Consider the following 27,849-nt stretch of genomic DNA (forward strand, 5'->3'; position numbering starts at 1 on the left):
TTCCCTCATGTTTTCAATGCAGCTCTCTTTCAGGGCTTTGGGTTAGTGGTTACCTGAATCAGTATAATCATTTCATCTTAAAGAAATCACGCAAGTTAATCCCCTTGAAGCAGTTCTTACTATGACTGATACTCACTGATCCCAGTGTCCTTACAGTACTGGACCAAGAACTGTCCCATGACTCTTAGCAGATGATTATATTCTTGGACATTGAGAAATTCCTGCTTATTATGAGATGGTTCCATGACCTCCAAAGGTATATTGACAATTCCAATCACGCCTGCACCAAGCCTAGGGGAATATAGACATACAGAAATTTTGGGAGAACATTTTAGGAAAAATTTAGCTAAGGGGGAAAAAAGCAAAATACCAAGTATTTTTAAATTTTTTTTCCCAAAAATAAATGGCTCACTTGGTCTGAACCATGCCAAAGTTTAATAAGTTATTTTACAACTGTATTTGGTTACATATATCTATGGTGATCCCAGGTATATTTGGTCTCATAATACAAATGGCTTTAGTACATCATTACTGAATTAATACGCCTCTTTTGCCAAACCTATCACCTTACATGGGGAGTCAGGGTAGGGGGGAAAGGAGGTCTCTTAGCATTAACCACCACTACGAATGCTTGGCTGCAAGAAACTGACATGATGCTCTTAATGAAATTGGCCATAAGTCACTTTCTTCATCCTCTTTTCATCTGTCAAGTTGGATTTCTCCTCATTGCAAAGGTCCAGAGGACGCTCAATGAATTCTACTAAGAGAACATAATGGCTGGACTATTCCTGAGAGTAACAGGCATCTGCCTGGTAGTCTTACTGGGATGGATAAACTCAGTTTTTCCCCACACTTTTAGCAGCTCATGCTATATGTAACTAGGATATCCTACTTAGTGACATAACCTGTTCTGGGAAAGAGTATCTGGACTCTAACTCTTTAGGGCCAGCCCAATACCCGTGGAATGGCATACAAATCAAGCTTTCCCAATCTGGGGCTCCTGCCTATCAAGTCTTTCACCACTTTCCCTTTACACTGAGCCCTGCCTTCACTATTCATTCTGTAAGTCTAAAGTAGGGCATCCTTTCTCCAAGGAAGCCTGACTGCCCATCCTAAATGGGCATATATTCATTCATTCATTCATTCAAGCTGAGCACCTGAACTAAGAATAGAGTAGAACAGGAAGACAATGTCCCTGTTTATGAAGTTTCTCTGCTATTGAAGGGGGACAAGGCATGATGCTAGTAAATGTCTAAATGTACAAGATCGCTTCAGATGGTGAAAAATGATCTGGGGGGAAAAAAGCAGGTGCTGTAACATGTAAAATGTGATAGGTAGCCCTAGCTGGTTTGGCTCAGTGGATAGAGCATTGGGAAACGAAGGGTCCCAGATTTGATTCCGGTCAGGGACACATGCTTGGGTTACAGGCTCCATCCCCAGTGTGGGGCATGCAAGAAGCAGCCAATCAATGATTCTCTCTCGTCACTGATGTTTCTATCTCTCTCTCCCTCTCCCTTCCTCTCTGAAATCAATACATACACACACACACACACACACACACACACACACATACATATATATACATATACATACATATATATACACATATGTATACATATACACACATATTTAAGTGATAGATATGTGAGGGGGGTAGTGATGGCAGGGGCTAATTCTACTTGGGCAGTCCAGGAAGACCTTCCTGTGGAGGGGACTTTAGGGCTGGTGCCTCAGTGGCATGCTCGGACCAGCAGTAAGGTCTAAAGACAGAAGGCTCTAGGAGAGGAAATGGCAAGTGCCAAGGACATGAGGCAGGAGCGAGCTTAGGACGTCTGAGGAACAGGAAGCCGGGTGGTGTGAAGGGAATGCAGTGAGAGGGTGGGTATGGGTGGGGCAGGGTGTTACAGGGCCAAGCAGAGACCAGATCACTGGAATACCACAGCAACTACCTCTATTCTACATGCATTGGTGTTTTAAGCAAGACAGTAAATTAATTTATGTTGTAAAAGATTATTCTTACTGTTTCCATACCATATGAAAAATACATATTTATACACTCGTCCCTTTCATTGGACTATAAGTACGTCAGCAAGTGGTGGTAGGTCTTCACCATCTTGTCTGCAGAGCTTAGTTCAATGCCTGGCCCGCATGATATTGCAATATAAGTGCTTGTTAAGTGAACGTATGAATGAATTGCTAATTCCTTGAGATTGAGGAAGCAAGATGAAAACTTTCCCCTGAGCCATTCTACTGGTCACGGTTGTCTTGTCTGTCTCTGTGCTTCCCTATGGTCTCTTTTCAGGACTTTACATAATTCATGAAAGCAGCTTGTGGAGTTTCAGACCACTGGGCAAGCACCAGACTATTACTCTGGAATTCAAATAGGCTGCCGTGTTAAAAACATTTGCTCATGTTGGCGAGAACCTATACATGAAGGGGTTACACGATATCTTACAAGTTGCTTTTTAGGACTATGGATTTTTCTTTTCTAAAATTTCTTTAATATGCCTGCATTACTTTATACTTGGTAAAATACTAAAACCTTAATTTGAGTAAATGGTGCAAAGAAAGGTAAAACATCAAGTTGCTCAGAAAATGCACTGAAAAAATTTCCAGAAGTGAGCTTCTTCTTTGGAGCAGGCATATAGCTCTACTGGTGTAAATTAGGCGGATTAATGGCTGTGCAATGATAGGAAGGGTGAACAGAGGATATGACACCTGCTCCAATTATGTTTAATCACTCATCCAACTCCACAGACAGAACCGCACTGCAGCCTCCTTCCTCCTGCCTATGCTTCTGAACACAAAACATACTTACAAGGACTTCAGTTTCAACTGTGGGCCCACTTTCTCATGCATCTTGATCAAGCGGTTGTTACTGTAAATGAACATCCCAGCGTGGTTTCGGTTTTCTGTGTTCACTCCAAAGAATAGAGAGAGTGTCCTTGCTGTTTTTAATTCCCTAGCATTATATTTAGGAAAGTTAAAAATATTTTTATTAAGTAAAAATATACAGTTTACAAAAATGTAAATAAACTCAGAAGGGAACTATCAAAGGAGTTATATATAAGATATCCAGGTATTTTGCAAAACCAAGTGGGTACACACTCAGTATCCCTGCATAGCCAAGTATTCGGCAAAAATATAATGGCCAATAACCATGCCAGTCAAACACAAGCACTCCTGGATTCCAAAATAAGTTTGCCAATTTACATTTATAAGAACTAGAAAATGCTAAATAGTTATAAAATGTTAACTGACCTAATTGCAGCACTTTTGAAAACTAATAATTTGACTGTTTTTAAATGCAGGTATTTCTGACGCTGGATGTGATTTCTAACTTCTAGCATGTTCTCAAGCCTATAAGTATACTACATAGATCGGAACATGCCAAAAGAGATTCTTTACCTTTCCTTTTCCAAAATCAAAGAAAAATTAAAGTTAATAAAGCAAGTGTAGGAAGATTATGAGCTCCTGTTTGTCTAACTCTGTCCTGCATACTGTGTTTTACATGACTTTTCTATTAAAAGGGCCAGATGGAAATTGAGACAAAGCAGCATGTGGCAGAAACAACTGGAGTAGCAGGAGGCTGTGTGGAGCTATGAAAAGTGCCTGGATGTAAGAACCAGAAAGATGGACTTGGCTTCAACTACAAAAATACAAGCCTGTCTTTGTAACAACCATGTAACTATGATGCATCACTTCAACTTTCTGTCTCATCTAAACTATGGAAGAAAACATCTCTCTAGCCACATGGAATGCCGTGAAGACTAAAGGAGATAATGTCAAATATAAACCTGGAACAGATTAGGTGCTTAGCAAATGTTTTCTTTTCCCAAGAATGATTGCAAATATAATTCTTCCCCTCCGCCCATCCTATAGTTCCTTTCATTCCACAAAAACAGCTTTTTCTTTTCAAATTCATGCCCACCGGCTATTATAACTGACATCAGATACTGACATCAGATACTGACTGGACTAATTAAATGTATCTATCATTAAAGGACAACAATAAAGTTCTGTCAGTCTTTCCATGGGATATGATATAAGTACATCAGACTTTCTGAGGAATTTATTAATATGGGTTTATATTTATGTGTTTTTAAATGCATGTACATGTAGGGTTAAATAGATGTGAATCAAACTTTTCCTCAAAAATGTCTGCTCAATAATGAGAACCCCACTATTTAACAAAAAAGAATACTATGTAAGGAACCCCAAAACAGGGTGTTACAGGATATGACATAGTCACTCCGTGATATTAAGTGGCATACTGATTGCTTTCAAAGTTTTTTTTTTTAAAGCATTTTACTATCAAAATTTCACACCAACTGGCTTTATAATTAATAAAATATAGGTTGGTTACATTTCCTGCATATCATTGTGACTTCAAACAAGCCATCAAACAGCTTTTTCTTCCTGAAGACTTTAAAGAGGCCTTTGCTTTTCAATGAAGATTTCTCTGACATTCACTTAACATTTATCTTGATAAATGCATAATTAACATTTCAAATTTAAGGTTTGGGGAAAGTGATGATTGTATAGCATTTCATGGTTCACAAAAAATAATTCTGAAAACTAGTAATATTTCCCTAAAAACTGTTTCTCAAAGTTAATGCAGTTCTCAGTCTGACCTTCCTTGAAGAACAGCAACTATTTTCAGTTTAACTTGTGAAACACCTGAGTCAACCTTACAAATGTCAATAATGGTGTTGTAATATAGGCTTGCAATTTTTATCTTAACTACCTTATAACTGATAAATTTACTTGAAAGATTTTCCATCATAAATTTTCATCAGTACCAGCAGAGGGAAGAAACGGGGACCAACGCTCCAGAGTTTAAATGGCAAAGGACACAGGGAACATGAAGCTGTCAGCTGATTCCCTGGGAAGTTCACTTCTTTGTCCAATCAGACACTGAACTAATGTTTTACTCTGTATTCAGAAATTTTAACATTATGTAGACATATGTGTACATGCAGATATATATTTTATAAACACTTTGGCTTGATTATGTTGGTTGGGGGATTTTGATGCTTAATATCTGTCATAAGATGCCACAGGCTGAGAAAGAGAACTTGTCACACAAACCACCAAATCTGCCTACTCAGAAATCAAAATTTGTTTTTAATATAGCAACAAGGATTCTGGCAAACAGAAAATCAAATGTCTTACCTCCGTTTCTCTTTAAGAATCTTATGCTTTGTTTCCACATCTTCCAAAGCTTTCTGTAATATGTCCTGGAGAAGTACATTTGGTTAGGAGAGAACATTATGCCATTAGATTAACGAAAGCTGATCTGATATTTATTATCCTATTATACAAATGTTTCACAAGGGTAACGGTGATAGGTCACATTGCCTAATGCAATATTACCACGGTAGATACTCAATAAATACTTGATAAATGACTAAGTTCTAATAGCTAAGGAGACAAGCTAAATCCCAGCCCGCAGTTCTCATCTTGCACTAATTCCGATGTCCTGCCTGCCTTTCAGAGAAAGGGCCACTGCTCCCTGGAAGCACAGAGGTTTTTCACATAAACTTCCTGACAGCTCGGGGAAGTCATTCAACAACCGAGGCTCTGGCTTTCACCTGTGAGAACAGAAAATGCTGAATCACAGCATCAATCACGAAGGCTTCTTTCAGGGGAAAAAATTATGATTCAAAAATTTCGTCAGACCTGAAACCTATATAATTTTATTAACCAATGTCAGTCACCACAATAAATTCAATAAAAAAGAAAAAAAATTGTCAGTAGCCAAAAGAAAATGTTTCCTTCATATAAAGTTCCCGATACGCCCTCAACTTTAGGATATCACATCTAGGATTACTCCCTCTCAGAGTGCCTCACTACCAGGCCCTTCTGTCTTTCTTCTCTTTTATTTGATACTAGAGGCCCAGTGCACAAAAATTTGTGCACTCGGGGGGGGGGGGGGGGCGGAGAGGGGGTCTCTCAGCCCGGCCTGTGCCCTCTCGCAGTCTGGGACCCCTCGGGAGATAACGACCTGCTGGCTTAGTCCTGCTCCCGGGTGGCAGAGGGCAGGCCCAATCCCTAGGTGCAGCCCCTGGTCAGGCTCAGAGCAGGGCCGATTGGGGAGTTGGGGCACCGCCCCCTGTCATGCACAGAGCAGGGCTGATCGGGAGGTTTCGATGCCACCCTCAGTCACGCTCAGGGTAGGGTCGATTGGGGGGTTGGGGCACCGCCCCCTGTCACACTCAAGGCAGGGTCGATGGGGAGGTTGCGGCGCCACCCCGTCACGCACATAGCAGGGCCAATCAGGGGGTTGGGGCGCTGCCCCCTGTCACGCACAGAGCAGGGCCCATCAGGGGGGTTGGGGCTCCGTACCCTGTCAGGCACAGAGCAGGGCCGATCAGGGGGTTGAGGAGCTCCCCCCTGTCACGCACAGAGCAGGGCCCGTCAAGGGGTTGGGGAGCTCCCCTCTGTCACACTCAGGGCAGGGCCGATGGGGGGGGTGGTTGGGGCTCCGTACCCTGTCACACACAGAGCAGGGCCCATCAGGGGGTTGAGGAGCTCCCCCCTGTCACTCACAGAGCAGGGATGATAGGGGAGTTGGGGCACAGCCCCCTGTCACACACAGAGCAGGGCAGATCAGGGGGTTGGGGCACCACCACTGTCACACTCAGGGCAGGGCCGATTGGGGGGGGGGGGTTTGGGCGCCACACCCTGTCACACACAGAGCCGCAGGGCGATCGGGGGTTGGGGAGCTCCCCCCTGTCACACACAGAGCAGGGCCCATCAGGGGGTTTGAGCGCCACACCCTGTCACACACAGAGCCGCAGGGCGATCGGGGGTTGGGGAGCTCCCCCCTGTCACACACAGAGCAGGGCCCATCAGGGGGTTTGAGCGCCACACCCTGTCACACACAGAGCCGCAGGGCGATCGGGGGTTGGGGAACTCCCCCCATCACACACAGAGCAGGGCGGATAGGGAGGTTGTGGCCCTGCCCCCTGTCACACACAGAGCCTCAGGGCGATCAGCGGGTTTGGGCGCTGCCCCCTGTCACGCTGATCCCGGTGCTGGGAGGCATATTACCCTTTTACTATATAGGATAAAAGCCTGGTGCACGGGTGGGGGCCGGCTGGTTTGCCCTGAAGAGTGTCCTGGATCAGGGTAGGGGTCCCGCTTGGGTGCCTGGCCAGTCTGGGTGAGGGGATGATGGCTGTTTGCATCTGGTCACACCCCCTTCAGGGTGGGGGTCCCGCTTGGGTGCCTAGCCAGCCTGGGTGAGGGGAGGATGGCTGTTTGCATCTGGTCACACCCCCTTTAGGGTGGGGGTCCCCACTGGGGTACCTGGCCAGCCTGGGTGATGGGCTGAGGGCCGTTTTCAAGCTGGCGGGTGACTGAAGCTCCCAACCTGTCCTTTTTTCTGTTTTTTTTTTTTTATTCTAGGCCAGCTTTAGCTCTGAGGCTTGGCTCCAGCTATGAGACCTCCGCTGCTGAAAGCAGGTTTCTGACCTTTGTTTACCTTCTGTATTTGAAGCAATGTTGCGGTCCTGCTGGCTGAAGCCCGGGGTTTTGTTAAGCTTCTATATTTGTTACAATGTTGCTTACAGTGCAGCTGAGAGGCCGGCAAGGCAGGCAGGGAAGCTTGGCTTCCTCCATCACTGACACAAGCAAGCCTCCCTGTTTGTGTCAGCTGCCTGGCTGCCGGCCGCCATCTTGGCTGGCAGTTAATTTGCATATCGCCCTGATTAGCCAATGGGAAGGGTAGGGGTCGTATGCTAATTACCATGTTTCTCTTTTATTAGATAGGATATTTGGCTCATTCACTACCCTATCTCTAATACACTCCCTCTAACCAGACAGAAAAAAATGCATTATTATTTCACAAATAAGAATAGACTTTTAACATGCTCCATCCACCTGATGTGAAAAATGGACATCTCATTTGATGGGTATACTGCTGACTGAACATTATTTTCACTGACTTAAAAGTAAAAAAAAAAAAAAAAAAAAAAAAAAAGGTAAGTATTTCATTTTACTTCAAATTCAACCACTCAACTGCCGAGAGGAATTTTAGAGGTCAAATGCAGAGGTCATTCTGCTTTGCTCTCTTCTCTGCATTAAAGAAACCAGTGTGCATCAGAGCAACAAAGTGAGCTGGTCAAAGATTACCCTGCTCTTCCTGTCCGTGCTCAGAACACTGGGCAAAGAGGCAGTGAGAGTAACAGGTTAAGGCAACAAGAAAGCAAGGTCCTGACCCATTAGAAAGTCTGTTTCTCTTGTCTCTCAAATACATAAAACCAAGGAAATTTATTTCTTAGAAACAAAATAACAAAAGATTAAACTTCTAAGCTGATAGCAAGATAGGTCTAGCTTTAACTAAAAAAAAAAATAAGTGGGGGGAAAAAGTAATAGAATTTTGGGGAAACCATGGATAGCTTTGGGGAATTACTAGGTGCCAATCTTTGATTTAATTCCCAATCATTGCCATTAGACATGAGAACTCTTCATCAGATACAACCCTGGTCTTTACATGTTTTAGGGCAAATCTCAGAAAGAAATCATACACTGAGTCCATAGAAGAGAATGAAGGAAAGATGAAGTAAAACCTTTTCCTCCAAAAACCTATTTATCCCTTTGTATGCAAGCAAATATGTAGTGTAATGATTCATCATGCTAGAAAGCTTTGTATATTTTTGGTAAAAGTTGGAAAACTTAAATTCATGTCTTGCAGCAATATTCTTCTTCTCTTAGTTGCCATGCATTATAATTAATAACAATAGTTCTTTATAACCTATCTCACTCTTGGGTATTCTGCAAGAATTACAGAGGATGTTTATGAACTGTGTGGAACACCTCATACGAAAAGAGCTCTGTGAGCTGGAAGCATTGTTATTAATATTCATAATTACAGCACATAATTCCCAACTCTAGAAAGAAGGATTGTGTATTAGTCTTCTCCCTGTTCTGCCCATTTATTTAGGTCCACAGGGAGCTATGATTTGAAAAGATATTTTCAAGAAGACTTGATAAGCTAGCTTTCGACTGCTTTTCATTATTTTCTCCTATTCCTTTTCTTTTCATTTTAAAGAAATAAGTTGTGACTCTCTTCCCGACTGTCCTGAATTCACCCCACATTTTGTTCATCTTTGCTCTGTCTCAGCCTTCCCCCACTTGCTGAGTTTTGTCTCCTTTCTCTGCATTCATCTATTCTGTTTCCCTGTGTTCCTATTAACTTAGTCACCTGAGCTTATCTGCATTTAAAAATTTAGGGAGTACATGACAAGAGACAACTGTGCACAGGAAAAGGCAAAGGACACTGTTTGCCATTTAAGAAGATTGCTCTGTGTGTCATACCTTGGCGGGAGAAGACAAGGAAGTTCTATCAGGCTGGTTGACTCTAATTCGAGCATCTTTCAACACAAGTTCAGCTAGAAGCAGAAGCAAGGTAATTATACCATGAAATTCTTTCAAGCAATTTTCAGTGAGCATTCTATATACTTACATAGATATATATAACCATGACCAGGGAGAGAAGATTACAAATAATCACCTCAGAAAATCCTATACTCCTTCCACAGCTCTTACACATTCTAAGTGTAGGTCGCATACTTCCTCTTAGACATGGCGATTTAAGGGGAAAAAACACATACATACAAATTCAAAAGTCACAACTGGCTGTTTGGCGAACTGAAAACTATCTAAAATCATCAAAATATGGACGTAAAGTTACTCCTCCCTCAGGCATCCCTGGGAAACAATGGTTCCCTCCTCACTGTGAGAGAAGCGAATGTGTAGAACTTTCCTTCCTCAAGTGGATGCAGCACGAATCTCTGCAACGATCTAACTCAGCATCAGTAAAAACAAGAGTTCCTAAAGTAGACCCATCCAGTTCCACTTGGATCACACTAAAAGTAATAAATAACAATAATTTAACAGATGGAAAAAATGTGTATATAATTCCTTAGAGGAAGAAACTACATTTGACTAATTGTGGCTATCCCTACAATGCCTAGAGCAGTATGTGCCCTAGAATATATGCACACTTAATGTTTGTAGAATGAATGAACAATAATAAGGTAAGCCACAGGTAATTAATTATATACCAATCTTTACTGCTTCTTCTGCCTTTTTAACTTCATTTTTAAATGCTCCTTTAAAAGACGATGTGACATACAGATACTTTCTGAAAAATAAAAAAATAAATAAAAGAATCAAGTCAGATTATCATTTTATAGTACAAAATATTCTTTAAGGACACTATCCTAGTATACTCCAGATATACATAATTATTAAGAAAAACTCATAAAGTTGTATCCAGCTGATAAATAAGAAAACTTTATACCTAAAAAAAAAATCCTTACCATTTAATACTTGAAAATTTTGCTTTCTTAATGAATTTATTAGGGTGACTTAGTTAATAAAATTATACAGGTTTTGTTGTATAAATCAGTAACACATCATCTGTATATTGTATTGTGTGTTCACCACCCCAGGTCAAGTCTCCTTCCATCACCATTTATCCTCCCTAAATCCTCTTCTACCTCTCTCCTCCCCCTTTCCTTATGGTAATCACCACACTGTTGTGTCAATGAGATTTTTTTTTCTTCATCCTTTCACCTTTTTAACCCAGCCCCGCAACCCCCTCACCTCTGACGACTTGTCAGTCTGTTATCTGTGTCTATGAGTCTGTCTCTGTTTGATTTGTTAGTTTATTTTGTTCATTAGATTCCACATATAAGTGAAAATATATAAGCTAGTCAGAGAAAGACAAGTACCATATGATGTCACGCATATGTGGAATTTAATGAACAAACTGGACTAACAAGCAAAATAGAGACAGACTCATAGACATAAAATAAAATAAAATAAAACAAGTAAAATAAATTAAATAAGTAAATAAATAATAAAATAAAATAAAATAATAAAAATAAATTAAAATAATAAAAATAAAATAAAATAATAAAATAAAGAGAAAAATGGGGGGGAAATTCTTAGACACAGACAACAGTATAGTGATTACCAGCAAAAAAGAGGGGTTAGGGGAGTTTGAAGAGGGTAAAAGGGGGATAAACAATGACAGAAGAATACTTGACTTGGGGTGATGAACACACAATATCATAGAATTGCAAACCTGAAACTAATACAACTTTATTAACCAGTTACCCCAATAAATTCAATAATAATAATAAATTATTAATTTCAATAAATAAATAACTTAAAAATTCTTCCCACACAAATGTTCACTTATACATGTAAAATAGGATAATTTTCTTATAAAGAAAAATGTCTCTGCAACTGCTCTATTCTCAAAGTTTCTGGTTAATACATATAACCCTCTCATACAGATCATCACTGACACTGAATTAACTGCTTCTCCAAGTCCCCAGTCATCTTTAACTTAAATGCTGAGAAACACATATTATCATTTTAAGCTACTCAATCATATTTTCTACTTTATTACCACTGCTTTAGTGAGAGCAAAGACACTCTAGAACGATCAAGGAACTGGAAAATATATATACCTATAAACTCCAACTCAAAGGGAGCAAAGTATAGGTGAGAAAAGCACTGTAAAACAGAGGTTCTCTGATTGAAGGTGAAACTGTGTATATCTATTATAGAGGCTTCTTGGAATCCAGGATTTTACATGTTGATTTAAGTCATCATGGAGAGAAAATTCCAGAATGATATTTGGTTTCATAATGCTCAAACCTCTATATACCTCATTTCATAACTTTTGCCTTATACCTCAGACTTAGTACCTTCATGTTTACAAAGGCATTACATTTTCAGCAAGAGTTAGGTAAAAACCTATAGATCATTTCTGGAAACCAAATTATCTTAAGACATTTAAAGAGAGGTATTGGCTCAGGTAGAGGGGAGAGTCTAAACCAGTGGTTCCCAAACTTATTTGGCCTACCGCCCCCTTTCCAGAAAAAATATTACTCAGCGCCCCCTGGAAATTAATTTTTTAAAAAATTTTAATAGCAATTAAACAGAAAGATATATATAGTAATGTTTCTACCTTTTTCGTAAAATATAAAAAAAGGTGTAAATTAGAAACATTGAAGTTTGAAATTATGAAACTATTTATTGAACTCAGAATAGAAAGGTAATACAAAAAAAGTTAAAACAAATGCACCTGTGGCCATCACCGCCCCCCTGGATCGCTGCAGCGCCCACCAGGGGGCGGTAGCGCCCACTTTGAGAATCACTGGTCTAAACCTATGTGCTCCAATGAGTTTATGTCAGGTATAGGTAATAGATGGCCCATGTGCCAAATTGGACCAGTTTGTTTGTTTTTGGTACAGCCTAAGACAGTGATGGCGAACCTTTTGAGCTCAGCGTGTCAGCATTTTGAAAAACTCTAACTTAACTCTGGTGCCGTGTCACATATAGAAATTTTTTGATCTTTGCAACCATAGTAAAACAAAGACTTATATTTTTGATATTTATTTGATATATTTAAATGCCATTTAACAAAAAAAAAATCAACCAAAAAAATGAGTTCGCATGTCACCTCTGACACGCGTGTCATAGGTTCGCCATCACTGGCCTAAGATCTAAGAATGATTTTTCCATTGAAAAGGATCTAATCTAATAAAAGAGAAATATGCAAATTGACCATACCTCTGCCACACCCACCAGCCAATCAGGAACAAATATGTAAATTAACCCAACTAAGATGGTGGCGGCCACAGAGCTGGAGAAAGCAGGAGGCTTGGAGGCAACAGAGGAAGCCAAGCTTCCCAGCCAAGCTTCCGGCCTGCCTTGCCGGCCCTGAGCTCCGCTCAAGGCTACAAAGTTTCAATTATAGAAGATAAATAAATCCCAGATACCTGCTTCTAGCTGCCATGGCCACGGAGCTGGAGTGAGAAGGAGGCTTGGGTTGCCCCTCATGATGGAGGAAGCCAAGTTTCCCTCCTGCCCTGGCCGGACCTGGGCTACACTCAAGGCTACAAAGTTTCAATTATAGAAGATAAATAAATTCCAGAACAAAAAAAAAAAGGAGAGGCTGGGAGCTTCGGTTGCCGTGGGGCTTGGCCAGCCTGAAAACAGCCCTCAGCCCCTCACCCAGGCTGGCCAGGTACCCCAGTGGGACCCCCACCCTGATCCAGGACAACCTTCAGTGCAAACCAGCTGGCCCCCAACTGTGCAACTGGCCTCTATCCTATATTCTTATATAATAAAAGGGTAATATGCAAATTTACCCTATCAGCAGAACAACTGGGAATGACTGGTCACTATGACACACACTGATCACCAGTGGGCAGACGCTCAATGCAGGAGCTGCCCCCTGGTGGTCAGTGCACTCCCACAGGGGGAGCTCTGCTCAACCACAAGCTAGGCTGCCAGCTGACAGCACAGCGGTGGTGGTGGGAGTCTCTCCCGCCTCCTCAGCAGCGCTAAGGATGTCCAACTGCAGCTTAGGTCTGCTCCCCGCTGGCAAGTGGACATCCCCCGAGGGCTCCCGGGCTGCCAAAGGGACGTCTGACTGCCAGCTTGGCCCAATCCCCCAGGGAGAGGGTCTAAGCCAGCAGGTGGACATCCCCCGAGGGGTCCCAGACTTCAAGAGGGCACAGGCCAGGCTGAGGGATCCCTCCTGAGTGCACAAATTTTTGTGCACCAGACCTCTAGTTAATATATATAGATAGATAGATAGATAGATAGATAGATAGATAGATAGATGATAGATAGATAGATATAGATAGATATAGATCGATATAGATATAGATATATAGATATAGATAGATAGATATGCAAATGAGGCTAAGTGTAACCAGAGATTTATTATCAGGCCCTTTACAGAAAAGGTTTGCCAACTGCTGGAAGCTATGCTAATAGCAATGGATTTTAAATGATAGCTTGATCTACAATTGCTTTTGTATATTCTAACTTTATGTACACAGTAATGCAAATTTTTATCAACAGGTCACATGTAATTTAAATATCGTCAGCTGGAGTCTGTTGACTCTCTTCCATTAGCTCAACAGCAGCAGTGCTGATGTACTGAAGACAGAACACCTTCATGGTGGAGCAACTAAGAGCTGGACTGCTTGGAGCCCACCTGCCTGGGTAAAAGGTCTATACCCCTCCTAGTGTGTAAAACTGGGGGAATTACTTCGTTTTCTGTGATTTCATTTCCTTATCTGTAAGAAAACGATAGCTGAATGATAACAATGGTATCTATCTGCCGGGGTCCAACCCCAGCAGGTCCAGGGGTCCCCAAAGGTGTGGACGGAGTCGGCGAAGAAGGAATGACACGGAGACAGCGTTCAGTTCATCAGAAGCCTAGCCAGGATCTCTAGCCAGGATCTCTAGCCAGGATCTGCAGCGAAGTTCTGCTTAGGATCTCCAGCCAGGTTCTGTGTCCATGTTCTCTTGCTAGGTTCTCCAGCCAGGTTCTGTTCAGGTTCTCCAGCCAGGTTCTGTAGCCATGTTCCCTCGCTAGGTTTTCCAGTCAGGTTCTGTCCAGGTTCTCCAGCCAGGTTCAGTCACCAGGTTCTAGTCAGGTTCTCTTGCCAATTTCTGTAGTCAGGTTCAGTCCAGGATCTTTTGCCATGTTCTCTCCAGCGAAGTTCTTCTGTCTTAAGGTTCTGTGTAGGTTCTGTCTTCTCTCTTCTGTGTCTTGCTGTCTTGTTACATCTGTATTTATACCAGTTGATTCAATCCTATCAATCTCTATTCCAAAGGTTAGGGCAGGGCGTTTCTTATCTCCATTCCAGGGAGTAAAGATTATGTAGCTTAAGCTTGATTGTTCGTAGTTAAAGTGATTACCCGCCTGGCACTTAGTTGAGGGGTTTTATTTCCTCCCTAACTTCAGGGGAAAATCCTTACCTGGGGAAACAACCTTTCTCAGAGAGGAGACCTTGGTTAAAACACATAGTGCCAAGAAGGTGAGCAAACATTTTAAGAACAGTATGCCATATATGCCAGGTCCTTTGAAACAGCAAGGATGGACCGGCTCCCGGCATCTATCTCTAAGGCTGACATGAGACCTAAAGGTGTCAAAAGAGCTAAAGAACTTAGAACAATGCTGGTTTGGAATAAGTCAGCAATTTTTAACTGGTGTGCCGTAAGAATTTTTAAAACAAGCGACACCTGGCTATTTAGCCAGGGGCACTGACCTCTTTTCCCTTAGATTGTCAAATTTTTTTAAATGACAACAGCTAACACAATAGCTGTCAGTGTAAATGAATCAAAAGTACACTTTTTTTGTCAGATTGGCAAAAAATATATTTTTTGGTGTGTTGCGGAATTTTAGTAATTAGTTTATGTGTGCCATTAGATGAAAAAGGTTGAAAATCACTGGAGTAAATACCCAATATGTTATTATCTATAATAATAAAAATGTAATACGATAATTAGACTGGGCATCCTTCTGGACAACCTTCCAGACAAAGCTAGGGCTGCGAGAGAAGCCCGGGTCCTGGGTGGCTGCCTGCAGCCAGAGGGAAGCCCAGGTCCCAGGTGCCAGAGGGAAGCCAGTGCCAGCAGCTGGGGGAAGGAAGGCCTCCTATTGCACAAATTTTGTTCATTGGGTCTCTAGTTATCTAATAAAAACACATTTTAAGTACATATTCCCTCCATGTGTGTTTAGAGGGAAAATGCATTGGAATGAGGAAATGAAATGAGTAGCTGGATAAATTTCTCTTAAGAATCTGAAGTATGCCGAAACCAGTTTGGCTCAGTGGATAGAGCGTTGGCCTACGGACTGAAAGGTCCCAGGTTCAATTCCGGTCAAGGGCATGTACCTTGGTTGCGGGCACATCCCCAGTGGGAGATGTGCAGGAGGCAGCTGATCGATGTTTCTCTCTCATCGATGTTTCTAACTCTCTATCTCTCTCCCTTCCTCTCTGTAAAAAATCAATAAAATATATTTAAAAAAAAAAAAAAAAAAAGAATCTGAAGTATTTGTAGAAGGCTGCCCAGGTACCTATATTAAAAAGCTTGGAACTCTTACCATTTGCAACGGCATGGATGGAAATGGAGGGCATTATGCTAAGTGAAATAAGCCAGTCAATGAAGGAAAAATACCACATGATCTCACTCATTCATGGATAATAGAGACCATTATAAACTTTTGAACAATAATAGATACAGAGGCAGAGCTGCCTCAAACAGATTGTCAAACTGCAGCGGGAAGGCCGGGGAGGGTTGGGGGGCAGGAGGGAGGGGGGTAAGAGATCAACCAAAGGACTTGTATGCATGCATATAAGCATAACCAATGGACATAAGACACTGGGGGGTAGGGGAGGCTAGGGGACTGTCAAGGGCGGGGGGGAAAAAGAACACATATGTAATACCCTTTGTAATACTTTAAGCAATAAAAAAAAAAAAGCTTAATGTTAAAAATAACTAAATATCATCCTATATGCATCCAATTCATTGGTTTCCTGAACAATTCAGTGAGAGGTGGGGAGTGTCCCTAAGACATGAAAAGACTGTCCCAGAAGAACAGTGTTGCAGAGTCTCCACGAGCAGGCTATAACTTGGTGTCCCTAAACCTTAAAAAGGACAGTGCTGCTCCAAAGAAAGCAGGTGACTCCACTTCCATGTCTTTGGGCTCCTTTCAGTATTAATGGTAAATGGCAAAGCCGTGTTAATGAAAAATGAAGATCTTCCAACAGATAGCTTGGCTCTGTCTCCCTTAAAGAGCTTTCAAAAATGACTATTTTATATCCATTTTGCCCTCATATGCAGAGATTTAATGTCTAAATAATCTGAGAGCTATTTATCTACTAAAGTAAAAGAATTTAAAGCCAAAGAAAATCAGTAATGTCTGTTCCCTAAGATCAAGTACCATAGCCATACATTAACTTGTCTGTATTATATAGATAAACTAGAGGCCCGGTGCATGAAATTTGTGCATGCGGGGGCGGGGGGGGAGATTTCCCCCTCAGCCCAGCCTGCACCCTCTCCAATCTGGGATCCCTCTCACAATCGGGGACCACTGGCTCCTAGCTGCTCACCTCCCTGCCTGCCTGATCACCCCTAAATGCCCCCCCCTGCTGGCCTGGTCACCCCCAACTGCCCCCCCGCAGGTCTAGTTGCCCCCAACTGCCCCCCCACTGGCCTGGTCGTCCCTCACTGCCCCCCCACTGGCCTGGCCTCCCCCAACTCCCTCCCCCTGCTGGCCAGGCCTCCCCCTCACAGCCTGCTGTTTGGTCGTTTGGTCACCCCTGACTAACCACCCTGTGGGTCACCCCACACAGCCAGCTGCTCAGTAGTTTAGTCGCCCCTCACTAACCCCCCTGCCGGCCTGGGGATCAGGCCTAAACCGGCAGTCGGACATCCCTCTCACAATCCAGAACCACTGGCTCCTGCCTGCTTACCTGCCTACTTGCCTGATCACCCCTAATTGCCCACCCCTGCCAGCCTGGTCACCCCCAAATGCCCTCCCCTTCCCCGCCGCGGGCCTGGTCGCTCCACACAGCCTGCTGCTCAGTCGTTTGGTCTCCCCTCACTAACCCTCCTGCCAGCTTGGTTGCCCCACACAGCATGCTGCTCGGTTGTTTGGTCACCCCTCACTAACCCCACTGCAGGCCTGGTCGCCCCATGCAGCGTGCTGCTCAGTCATCTGGTTGCCCCTCAGTAACCAACCAGCCAGTCTAGTCACCCCACGCAGCCTGTTCGGTTGTCCATTCGGTTGCAATAGTCACTTAGGCTTTTATATAGATAGATAGACAATGTTTAAGACTCCAAGAATTACAACTATAGAATCTTTAAGTTGAAAGAGACCTTAGAAATCGCCTAGCTGAAAATCTTCCAAAAGTAATAATGCTTTCAACAACAATCTAGACCAGCCGTGGGCAAACTACAGCCCGCGGGCCGGATCCGGCCCGTTTGAAATGAATAAAACTAAAAAAAATAAAAGACCATACCCTTTTATGTAATGATGTTTACTTTGAATTTATATTAGTTCACACAAACACTCCATCCATGCTTTTGTTCCGGCCCTCTGGTCCAGTTTAAGAACCCATTGTGGCCCTCGAATCAAAAAGTTTGCCCACCCCTGATCTAGACTCTTCCAGGGGCAAAGTTGTCCTCATCTTGGACGGCAGGACTTCCACTACCGAAGAGCATGAACTTCATTAATCTCATGCCATACCATGGCCCCACCTGTGTTGTTATACCTCAACTGTAGTTTCCCAGGCCAAGTGCGTCTGGGGAAACTAAATGTGCCATCCTGGACACACTGGATTTCATATTCTTGACATTACATCTGGAAACTGGACTAGAGATAGACTGGTGTGCAACCACAGGGAAATATGTGAGCAATCAAAACCACATAATGTGTCTTGTCCTCAAATTCTTTCCAATAGAAAATTTTTTAATTAGGGAACAAACAGGTAGGTTTACAGAGAAAGTCTAAGCTTGATATACTTCATTTTTCAAAATATGATCTGCCAATCAAACGTAATTAGAAATCACCAGGCTGGTGTGGCTCTGTGGCTGAACATCAAACTATGAACCAGGAGGTCACAATTTGATTCCCTGCCAGGGCACATGGTGGGGTTGCGGGCTCAATCCAAGTATGGGGTGTGCGGGAGGCAGCCTATCAATGATTCTCTCTCATCATTGATGTTTCTGTCTCTCTCTCCCTTTTCTTTCCTCTCTGAAATCAATAAAAGTATATATTTTTTAAAAGTGATTAGAAATCAAAAGTAAAGCTTTTCAGAAATCCTCTGGTGTGTGCCCAGGGCATACAATTAACAGATCTATAATTTTTAATATTAATATGAGTGATTGCAAGGCCCAGGACAGCATCTACTTTTTCATGGAAATAAGACAACATAACAAATGTAGGTCTATTATAAAAATAGAGTTAGTGTGCTATAGGGGAAGGAGAATGAAATTTGAATTGGTAAAGAATCTGAAGCTAGGAGGTTTGAGCTCTTGTCTAGTTGTGATATTTCCTTATCTCTAAAAGGGTGATGATAAAACATAACCCACAGGGACACTGCAAAAATCAGGCAAAATAATACATGTAAACAGGCATATATAGTATAGCCTTGGCTGGTACGTCTCCTTTGGCTGGAGCATTGTCCTGTACACCAAAGGGTGGCAGGTTGACTCCCATTCAGGGCACATACCCAGGGCATGTGTGGGAGGCAACTGATTGATATTTCGCTTTCACATCGATGTTTCTTTCTCTTTCTCTTTCTCTCCCTCCCTTCCTCCTTCCTCCCTCCCAACCTTTCTTTCTCTCTCCCTCTCTGAAATCCATAAAAAAGGCATATATAGGTAGTGTACAAGCATTAAATGTTTCTCCCAGTAGATATTAAGCTCCTCAAACAAGAGCTAATCTTTATTCTTCTATGCTTTGCAACTAACACAACCTCAAACTCACAGAGGACTTTGATAAATGTGTGATGAATGAATGAATGCTCACCCAGAAAACCAACACACAAAGCATAACTTTTTTGATTGCATGTATAGCTGGTCAAGGTAAGTTTGATAATATGCAAATGTCAGCTTTAAAAAAGTTTATGCTGGTACAATCTTCCAGTAATAAAATAAGTCTGGGGATGTAATGTACAGTCTGGTAAATACAGTTAAATTGCATATTTGAAAGTTGCTATGATAGTAGATCTTAAAAGTTCTCATCACAAGAAAAAATTTTTGTAACTGTGCTTGGTGATAGAGGTTAACTAGATTTACTGTGGTAATAAAAAAAGGTTTATGCTAAAATATTAAATATAAATGAATTCAATGTGTATTTATAAATATATCCATTCTATACATAAAATATATACACATAGAAGTACGATTCAATCATTCAAATATATTGAGTAAAGAAAAATTATAAATGAACTGTGATTTTTTAGTGGAAACTATCACAAGCAAAGCACCTAAGATTCATTAAAGTACAAACCAAATTCTTACGCGAGGTGCTTCTCTCACTTAGAGAGTTCACTGCAGTGTTTTGTTATTGTGGCCATTTGTTACACATGATTACTCTTTAGCAAACCTTCCAAAATGCAGTTTAAATTTTACTTACAATAGCAAAAATCTTACTGTCAAACTGTAAAATCCTGCTATTGGATTATAGAAATCTTACTACCAAATCACCTTCACAATTTTGGGGAGGATGGCATACTGATTTTATAATAAAAACTGTATGAAGATAATTAAAGGAAGTTGAATTACCTGGGTTTGTAGAGGCAATGACAGAGGTGTTTTGTTTTAACTTTTTTGGCCTGAATAAATATTCTCATCCAAGGGTCAAAATACAGAACAGAGGTGTAGGCTCTGAATGACCATCTCTCTGGGAAACTGGAAGAGAAAACAGCAAAGGCTATTAGAGGATGCGATAAGGACACATATTCTCAGAGGGTCACAGAATCAGACTGTCAGGTTATGATGGTTACTACTAGCAGCCTCTAGGACTTTTCTTCTAAACCTCATGACACACTGAACACCAGCCACACTCAGGTACTTCACCAAGCAGGCTTCTTTACAAATAAGTGGTTGAATCATGAATACTAGGTTTTATTTTTCTTCTCACAAGTCATTAAAAGACAACTGACAGATTTAAGTAAAAGTAGTAACAAAAAAAGCAGGCCTCTAAGGACAAGGGCTTACTTGAATAATCTGCACTTTGATTAGAACTGAACTTTTGTTTGCAAATAACTATTTCTAAGTATACTTACATCAGCAGTAGAAAATATGCTTTCCATTAAAGCTATTGGCCCAGAAGGACAAAACCAAGCCAAATACACAAAACAATCCCCCTGCTCCAACATAACAAGAATCTAGGCCTACACTAATAAAAATATTTCCATAAAACTAATTCAGAGGAATACAGTAAAAATGTTTCATTTTCTTTGAAAATTATGAACTAGAAACACAAAACTTTATTCTACAAGTATAATAAGTATTAAAATAAATGTTTATGTCCAATCCAGGGGAGGAGTTTAATGATGTGGTAAGTGAAAAAGAGGAGAAAAGATAAAAATAAAGGATGGGAAGACAATAAAATGGGGGCAGAAACTATGTAAAATAGCCTATGTTGAGAAATCGCTGTGTTGCTGCATACTAACTGCAGGGAGCTTCTACATTAAAGTCCATTTATGAACTGTAAATCTCCTCCAATTAGACAAGAACAAATCCAGCCATGCGTCAGAAGTAGTGCTCTTTATCTACTGGGTCCCAGGAAAGCCTACACTGAAGGGCTTCCAAGGCCAAACAGAAATCAGGGAGCAGTAAAACCATCACTTTTACAATCCTACCTCAGTCCAGTGGGAGACAAAGATGATGGGAAGGAAATATAAAACCTATCGCAGGGAGACCGCTCAATGGGGTCACACTAATGCCAGTTACTCTGTAAGAAAGAGCAGAGCTCTCCAAAGAATTTACAAAAATGAAGATGAGGTCCATAAGAAATCTAAGGATTTCCTAGTTGCTAGTAAGTTCCTTCAGGCAGGATCTAAAGTTCATTAAAAAGCCAGGAGTTTCTCTGAATTGTTAAAAAAAAAAAAAGAAATTATTTGAAAGTAAGTCTTGAGTAAAAGTTTCCAATATAAATTATAAAAAGGGATCTAGTCCATGGCTACTATTCTATAAATACTATTGCATTTTTATTGTGACGAGAGGCTGTCTGCATTTGGGTATAGCACTATACCCAATGTGATTGACGTTAGTATACCAGGAGCGGCACAATCAACTAAGTCCTCATCTGTTCAATGAAAAAAAAAAGTCACCTTGGGACACTAATGGCAAAAGGTTTTGAGGACTTTTGCCATTATTCAAATGCTTTCTGGATCTCCTGATTTCAAATTGCCCTTAGATATAATATAGCTCTTCCTTTTGACTGTCCCCAAAGCAAGCACATCTCTGTCATCTGGAGGTAAGTCAAAAATAATTCAGAGCCAAATTTGAGAATTAGAGAAATATAGTGGGAGATCAAGTTGGGTTAGACAAGTTTTGGTTAAAAAAAAATGTATACAAATCCAAACAAGGACACTAATACTTCTAACTCTTGTTAGGTCAATTATTTCACTTAATAAATGTTCCTCGTATCTGTATTGGGGATCCTCAAGACCTCCTCTATGTTAGGAGAATTGCTAGAAGGTCTCACGGGACTTACCATATAATGGTACTCAGGACTAAGATTTATCACAGTGATGAGTAGGATATACAGTGGATGATCAGGGGAAGAGAGGTGGAGTCTGGAAGAATCCATGTGCACTTTCATTTGGCCTCTCCTTCTCATGACAGGTCACACAAAACATACTCTTCCTCCAGCTATCAAGGTGCAGGAACATGTATGTGATGTTTCTGCCCAACAAATCCCATCGCAGGCTCAGCACCCAATGTTTTCATTGGGAGCTGGTCACATAGGCACCCTCTGCCTAGCATGTATCAAATTCCAGAGTCCCAGAAAGAAAGTAGGTTTTCAGTATAAACCATATTGTTTGCATAGTCTAGACCAGTGATGGCAAACCTATGACAAGCGTGTCAGAGGTGACACGCGAACTCATTTTTTTGGTTGAGTTTTCTTTGTTAAATGGCATTTAAATATATAAAATAAATATCAAAAATATGTCTTTGTTTTACTATGGTTGCAAATATCAAAAAATTTCTATATGTGACACGGCACCAGAGTTAAGTTAGAGAGTTTTTCAAAATGCTGACACGCCGAGCTCAAAAGGTTTGCCATCACTGGTCTAGGCACATTGTGCCACCCTTCTCTGTTAGGAAAGGTTTATATCAGTGTAGGGAACTGTATATCAGCCAAGTTCCCAGAAGCCCACCAAAGACCAACCTTGCAAGCAAGACACAATGAATAGAAGCCTTCCCCATTAACCCTTTTCTACACACATGCATACTTTCAAAGTTACTTTTTATCTATGACAAACAGAATAGCAATGCCTCTTATGCTATTATGATATCTATGATTTAAAAAAAAAAGAAGAAGAAAAGAGGTGAACTATAAAATCTGTATAGGAAATGGGCCACCCAATGTAACTTTCAAACTCCTTTTTATGATGTAGAAGGTCCTTCATGATCTGGCCCCAACTTAACTCTCCAGCCTTGCCTCTTACCAGCATCTGTCTAGCAATTTAGGACCACTCTGTTGTTCAGATATGGGGGCCGGCTTTCTTGTCCCCAAGCCTAGGCACATTCAATCTTTTGGCTACTTTCGGTTGGCTTTTCACCCATGAGAATGCAACTCGAAACCTTTCTTCCTCTTGAAGCCCTCTCACGCTCCCCAAGATGGGGTAAATCACTCTCCTCTGGTGCTCCCCTTCTTCTTCGTGCCTCTCCATCACAGCACGTCACTTACTGGTGCCATTGCCTGTTACCTGTACCCCCATCAGGCTATAAATTCTGTGAGACCAGCATCCTCATAAATAAATGTGTGTTGTCTAAGTGATAATTATTCAGCACTCCCTTGGCTTAATTTAAAATGAACAACATAGGGTTGCCTGTGTAAGAAAGACTTGTAATGATTGATCATCTTCAATGATAATGTTATCATTTTTTATAAATAAAGCCATTTGCTTAGGAAACTGGGATACAACTGTACAAAATAATGAAGAGTATCTTAGGAAGATCTAGGGAAAATATACTCTTACTCTCTACCCATTAGGAACTGCTTTGCATCTTTTCCAAAATGTGTTCTTCTCTTGTTTCCTCCTAAATGTCTCTTTTCTGTCTTAAACTGTGCCAGAAGTGTCGATATCTTTATCTGTACCTCTCTTTCTCTCTTACCTCCCATTTAACTGGTTATAATAAACTGAAAAACAAAAGAGAAAGAGCGAGTAAACCTCCTGACACACACACACACACACACACCACCAAATGCACACAGAGTCACATGACAGACATGGGGAAAGAGGAAAGTATTTTAAGGCAGAAACTGCCTTGATAGTCTGTGGAATATGACAGGAGGAGACAGAGAGGTTTTTTTGTCACCTGCTCAGCAATGGGTATTTTCAGAAAGTTTCTACTTCACCTCCAGCTGTGGCTGTGGCCTCTCTGTGGCCTCCTCCTCCCAATCTATTCACGTTGTTCTGCTACTGTTTTAAGTGTTGCTCCACAAGTGAAAGTGTTGTGGTCAGCAACTGTGTTAAAGTCAGGAGAGGAGCCAGAAAGTGGAATCCTGTAGCCAGTCATTATCTCCTTTATCTTGAACTATGCCTGTTTTGAGAACCACTGCCCACAGACCTAGTGGACAGGGTGGTATGTACGTCAGGTTGCCTGAAAAGGAGAACAGTCTCTCACAGGTGTTTAGACCTAGGACACCTTCTACATCTATCCACACTGGGTACACAGACAACAGACTTCCATTCAGCCCTCCAACTACTGAGGTCCATGGTTGAAAAAATAAATCTAAACTCCAGGCACTAGACTAAATTAGATCCTTTTTGGAATATCTCTGAAGTGCCATATTTTTATTCATAAAAATACTGTATATTATTACAAAAATTATTTTCTAAATTTATTGCTAAAGTCCCTATGAAATCTCTGAAGATTTCTTGAAGCTGAAATTAACAAGTCCTGCATTATCCTGAATATAAAGAAGTGCATAAAGATTTTTAACTACTTTAAATTCTGAACTATGAACAGGCTAACAAAATTTAATCTTAGGGTAGATTACACCTAAGAGAAATGGCAACTCAAAGAGGTAATTTAAAAGAAAAGTTATAAGCTTTGCAAAGTAATGAAAGTACTTCTGTCACAACCACAGTGTGGCAAGCCACACATTATAACAACTTGAAGCTGTAACTCTTCATGTGTTCCCAGCCAGCTCAGTTAAGACATAAACTAGAGACTTTGTTATGGAATGCTGCCCAAAGCTGTCAATTTAGAAACACTCTGCCAACTTGGCACCTAATTTCAAAACATTACTTAGCACAAAATTTAAATCCCATTGCTCTGTATTATAGCTTCACACTCAGGGCTGTTTGGGGGATGGATTTCTTCAGCCACCTCAGATCCTGCAGCGCATGGATTCCAGGAGCACGCCAGGCCCGTTTGATGACAGTCCATTCCACAACATGCCTTTTTTAAACCAGAATCTCTGCCTTCTTTCATTTCCTCATAAAGTTGAGTATGTATAACTATTTATAACACTAAGAAAATAATAGGTCACTGAAAGCAATATGGACACAAAGAAGTCACACGCACATGAACCAGGGGAAATGGTCATATGGTCTGGAGCCCCACAGAGAAACAGGAAAAATGCTATAGGAGTGATTCAGTTTTCATAGTTTAGAACTCAAATGAGATTTTAGAGATAAGAGAATCACTTACCAAAATGTCTTAAAACTCCTTCTCTCGCCCTAATAAATATCCCCAATAGTCTTCACAATGGAGGACAGTAGAATCCACTACTGAGAGTGCCGGCAGCTTCCAGTGAAAATATCTGCAATATCCTTAGAAAGGTAGCTAGACGTTGCCACTCAAGTCAGTTTACCTGAATTCTATTCATTTGCTGCTTGCTATAAGCCAGTCACTGAGTTAGTTCCCAGAGCATTACATGATTATCAAAAAGAAATGTAAGGGAAAGTAGAATGGAGGGAAATAAAACGCACTGAGAATGTCCATGTGCCAGGTATTGTGACTATTCTATTTCTATAGCATTTATATTAAGTAGATGATATTATATCCTCTTTTTATAGATGAGAAAACTGAAGTTCATAGACAATAGACAACTTATCACTAGAATGAAAGAGAATCCAAACCACTAGAAACAGAGATGTCTGTTATGTTCCCTGATCTATATCTCCAGCTCCTAAAACAGGGCCTGACTTAATAAATATTCATTGAATGTAAAATTAACTAGTCAGACAACTACTATTGATAGTGGGGAAGGGCACATAAGAATAGAGCAACAGTTGTTTCATAATTATTCACCTTATTAACTATAGATAAGAATTTTTCTTACAAACCCCTGGAAACTGAGGATGAAACCAGGCTATAAAAAGATAAGATGCCTCGCTGGGTCTATTTCTCAGAAAAGAAATACATTTTGAGAACAGACCAAGGACAGGACACGCTTTGATTTGGTTGCTATGCCTGGATCCTGACACCCTCTGGGAGTTTTTCTCAGGAACACTGACCATTCTCTGGTCCCAGGAATGGGCTGAGCTGTTTGTAACATCATAGATTAGTCACCTTGTTATCAGACTTGGAGCTCCTGAAGGCCAGATTGTAGACCCTCCCCTCCCTTTTCCATGTTACACTTGCAGCTTGCAGCTGCACGTACCTATCTTCTCCCTCGTGTGTAAATAATCAGCCAACTGGTGATGGGGGTCAGCGCAGATTTTCCAGGGTAACCGACTGCTCTCTTCATACTGCCGGCATTATTGGAATAAACGCTCATATATGATTCAACCCTGTCTCTGCTCAATTTGGCTCAAGTAGTGACAGGCGGCCTCAGACCCACTGGGTCTGGTTTCACCATCTACAGTCTAACAGCTACTAAGTGAAAGAGTCAGGATGTGAGACAGTTTCAAGCAACTGCAACATCCATTCTTTTTATAATGTACCACCCTGTTTGCCTCCAAGGTGGATTGGCTTGAAGTACAATGCTTCAATGTACGGTGGAGGGGTGAAAGTTGTAAGATATCCTCAGGCAGCCTCACCCTACACAGACCCTACCTGTATAAAAGCCTGAGGTTCTGGTCCCTACAGGACACCTACTACACAGGCCACTCTACCAATCCCAGGAGACACAGCAGCTCTACTTAATACATAGGATCAAACACACAGGAAAGCAGGCAAAATGTGGAGACAAAGAAACATGTCAAAATGAAAGAACAGAAGAACTCAACACCAAAAGAACAAACAATCCAATTTAAAAATGGGCAAAGGACTTAAACAGACACTTCTCCAAAGAGGACATACAGATGGCCAATAGACATATGAAAATATGCCCAATATCACTAATCATCAGAGAAATGCAAATTAAAAACCACAATGAGATATCACCTCACACCTGTCAGAATTGCTATCATCAATAAATCAACAAACAATAAGTGTTGGTGAGGATGTAGAGAAAAGAGAACCTTCATGTATTGTTGGCGGGAATGCAGATTGGTTCAGCTATTGTGTAAAGTATTATGAAGTTTCCTCAAAAAATTAAAAATGTAACTGCTTTTGACTCAGGCTCCACTTCTAGGATATAGCTGAAGAAACCTGAAACACTAATTTGAAAGAATAAATGCACCCGTGATCATTGCAGCATTACTTACAATAGCCAAGCTATGGAAGCAACCCAAGTGGCTATCAATAGATGAGTGGATAAAAAAGAAGGGGTATATATATATACAATGGAATATTACTCAACCAAAATAACGAATGAAATTTTACACCAGGGGGGTGAGGGCATGAGTGGAAGGGTGGGGGGCAAAGAGGAGATAAGGACACATATGTAATACCTTAATCAATAGAGAAAAAAATAAAAATCCTATCTAATAAAAGAGTAATATGTAAATTAACCATCACTCCACAACAAAGATGGCGGTGCCCATAGTGGCTGAGGCGGGACGCTGGCGGCATTGCCCCGGCAACGCGAGCCCAGCGTCTGCACCCTAGGCTGGGTGAAAAAGGTGAAGAGATTGAGAAGTACAAATTGGTAGTTACAAACTAGTCATGGGGATATAAAATACACCACAGGAAATACAGTCAATAATCTATAATAATAAAAGGGTAATATGCTAATTAGACCGGGAGGCTTCTGGATGTCATTCTGGACGTCCTTCCTGATGAAACCAGGGCCAGAGGGAAGCCAGCTGGGTCCTGGGTGCCTGCGGGCGGCCTGGGGAAAGCCAGCCTGGTTCCCGGGTGCCGTAGGGAAGCCAGTACCAGCAGTCAAGGGAAGGAAGGCCTACTCTTGCACGAATTTTCATGCATCAGACCTCT

At 41.3% G+C, this 27,849-nt stretch overlaps 1 protein-coding gene across 1 annotated transcript in view; it reads right to left on the bottom strand.

Annotated features, from left to right (window-relative positions):
* MORC1 (MORC family CW-type zinc finger 1) overlaps positions 1-27,849 on the bottom strand; it is a 136,686-nt gene that overhangs the window by 78,883 nt on the left and 29,954 nt on the right. Inside the window, exons 7-12 of the mRNA XM_036348532.1 lie at positions 20,125-20,250; positions 10,074-10,153; positions 9,325-9,398; positions 5,176-5,240; positions 2,819-2,962; positions 137-291 (exon numbers count right to left, since the gene is read on the bottom strand). Coding sequence (XP_036204425.1) covers positions 137-291; positions 2,819-2,962; positions 5,176-5,240; positions 9,325-9,398; positions 10,074-10,153; positions 20,125-20,250 — 644 coding nt within the window. The remainder of the gene's footprint in view (positions 1-136; positions 292-2,818; positions 2,963-5,175; positions 5,241-9,324; positions 9,399-10,073; positions 10,154-20,124; positions 20,251-27,849) is intronic.

The sequence above is a fragment of the Myotis myotis genome, unplaced genomic scaffold (assembly GCF_014108235.1).
Source record: "Myotis myotis isolate mMyoMyo1 unplaced genomic scaffold, mMyoMyo1.p scaffold_m19_p_2, whole genome shotgun sequence".
Classification (NCBI taxonomy): Eukaryota; Metazoa; Chordata; class Mammalia; order Chiroptera; family Vespertilionidae; genus Myotis; species Myotis myotis.